The sequence below is a fragment of the Penaeus monodon genome, chromosome 22 (assembly GCF_015228065.2).
Source record: "Penaeus monodon isolate SGIC_2016 chromosome 22, NSTDA_Pmon_1, whole genome shotgun sequence".
Taxonomy (NCBI): domain Eukaryota; kingdom Metazoa; phylum Arthropoda; class Malacostraca; order Decapoda; family Penaeidae; genus Penaeus; species Penaeus monodon.
This window is the reverse complement of record NC_051407.1, coordinates 9,747,229-9,748,882: the sequence shown is the minus strand read 5'-3', so window position 1 is coordinate 9,748,882 and position 1,654 is coordinate 9,747,229. Positions and strand designations below refer to the sequence as shown.

Here is a 1,654-nt window from a genome sequence, read left to right as displayed (position 1 = left end):
GAGTTGAGTGAAAGGCTAATAAGAACCTTCATTTATTTCCAGGGAATTGGCCCGTAACACAGAGGCACACATGCGAATTGTTGACATACTTTTGTTGAAAGTGGATTGGGGAGAGAGAGTACCAGTGTTCGCAGATCCTCCAGCTTTGCCTCCTCGTCCAAGGATATCTCACAGCATGGGAGAAGAGGGTGGTAGTCCTCCATCTCCACCCACTGGCAGTAGCTTGGGCATGCTTCCTGTTGGCACTGGACACTCAAACATCCCATCTACCGCACCAAAATCTCTACAGGATGCAGAATGGTACTGGGGTACCATAACAAGGGAAAATGTGAATGTACTCATGAAGGACAGCAAGGATGGCACATTCTTGGTTCGAGATGCATCCACTGGAAACAATGAATACACACTTACTCTTAGGAAAGGAGGCTGCAACAAGCTCATCAAAATTTGCCATCGCAGTGGAAAGTTTGGTTTCACGGAACCCTACAGTTTCAATTCTGTTGTGGAATTGATTGAAAATTTCCGCCAGCAAGACCTTAGTCAGTTCAATAAGGCACTTGATATCAAGCTGCTCCACCCAGTTAGTCGTTTCCACTGTGAAGAAGCTGAGGGAGCAAGAATGAGAGTGGAAGACATTCTTGGACGACTTTCAGACCTCAACAAGCAGTACCTCTCGAAGACCTCTCAGTACAATAGTGCATATGAGAAGCAAGTGGCTTTAGCACAAAATATGCAGATGAGTCGCCAAGCCCTTGATAGCTATGATGAAACCATTTTGTGGATTGAAGACCACCTAAAACTCCATGAAAAGTTCAGAATGGAAGCACAGCCCCATGAAATTAATGAGTAAGTAAATTCATCTCAATAGTTGCACAAGTATGTATAGAAATTCAGAAATGTTACATTTTTATGATTTGATTTAAATTTTTTTCTTTTATTTCCCATTTCCTAACATTTTTCCTCAATTTTGCAGTTTGTTGAACAACAGAGGGGTACTGATTGACCGACTAGAACAGGTCAAAGATGCTCGGAATCAGCATGACATTAGCCTCGCCGCAATAAAGAGAGATTGCCAAGCAGTTGAACGTCAGTGCACTGGTCTGAAGTTAGATGTTATGAAACTTGGGAAGCAGATGGATAAGCTGAAAAATCTGCTGCTTTCTCGGGGTCTTTCAGCAGACATGATGGACCAGTGGCTTGAACAGGCAGATCCCTCTCAACCCCACCAACCAGTAAGTACTTATAGCTTGTATGAGATAGATGATGGGGTTAAAGTGATAAACAGGATGACGGTTACCTATACATTGCATAATAGATTTTAAAAGACTCGAGAAATGTATTCTCTGATTTATAATCTTATTTTCTTCCACAGTCTCCAGAGTTGAGTAATGAATCCCTGTGGCGATTTGATACTTGCTCTCGTGAAGAAGCTGTAAATCTTCTTCAAGGCAAGAGTGATGGCACCTTCCTTATCAGAACAGCCCAGAATGGAGGCTATGCTCTCTCAATAGCGTAAGTGTTTACCTCGAGCAATATTTGTCTTGATCTGGTGAATAAAAGTTTGAGGTTCAGTAAAATTTTAGTACCAAAGTATTTGAAGAGTTGTTTAACTGGTTGGCATTAATTCATTTTTTATTGTTACTGAATATGAACA

The 1,654-nt window shown here is 41.5% G+C and overlaps 1 protein-coding gene across 1 annotated transcript in view; it reads left to right on the top strand.

The window, feature by feature from the left end:
• LOC119586926 (phosphatidylinositol 3-kinase regulatory subunit alpha-like) overlaps positions 1–1,654 on the top strand; it is a gene marked incomplete in the record, with an annotated part of 97,204 nt that overhangs the window by 93,348 nt on the left and 2,202 nt on the right. Inside the window, 3 exon segments of the mRNA XM_037935655.1 lie at positions 43–846; positions 974–1,232; positions 1,373–1,512. Coding sequence (XP_037791583.1) covers positions 43–846; positions 974–1,232; positions 1,373–1,512 — 1,203 coding nt within the window.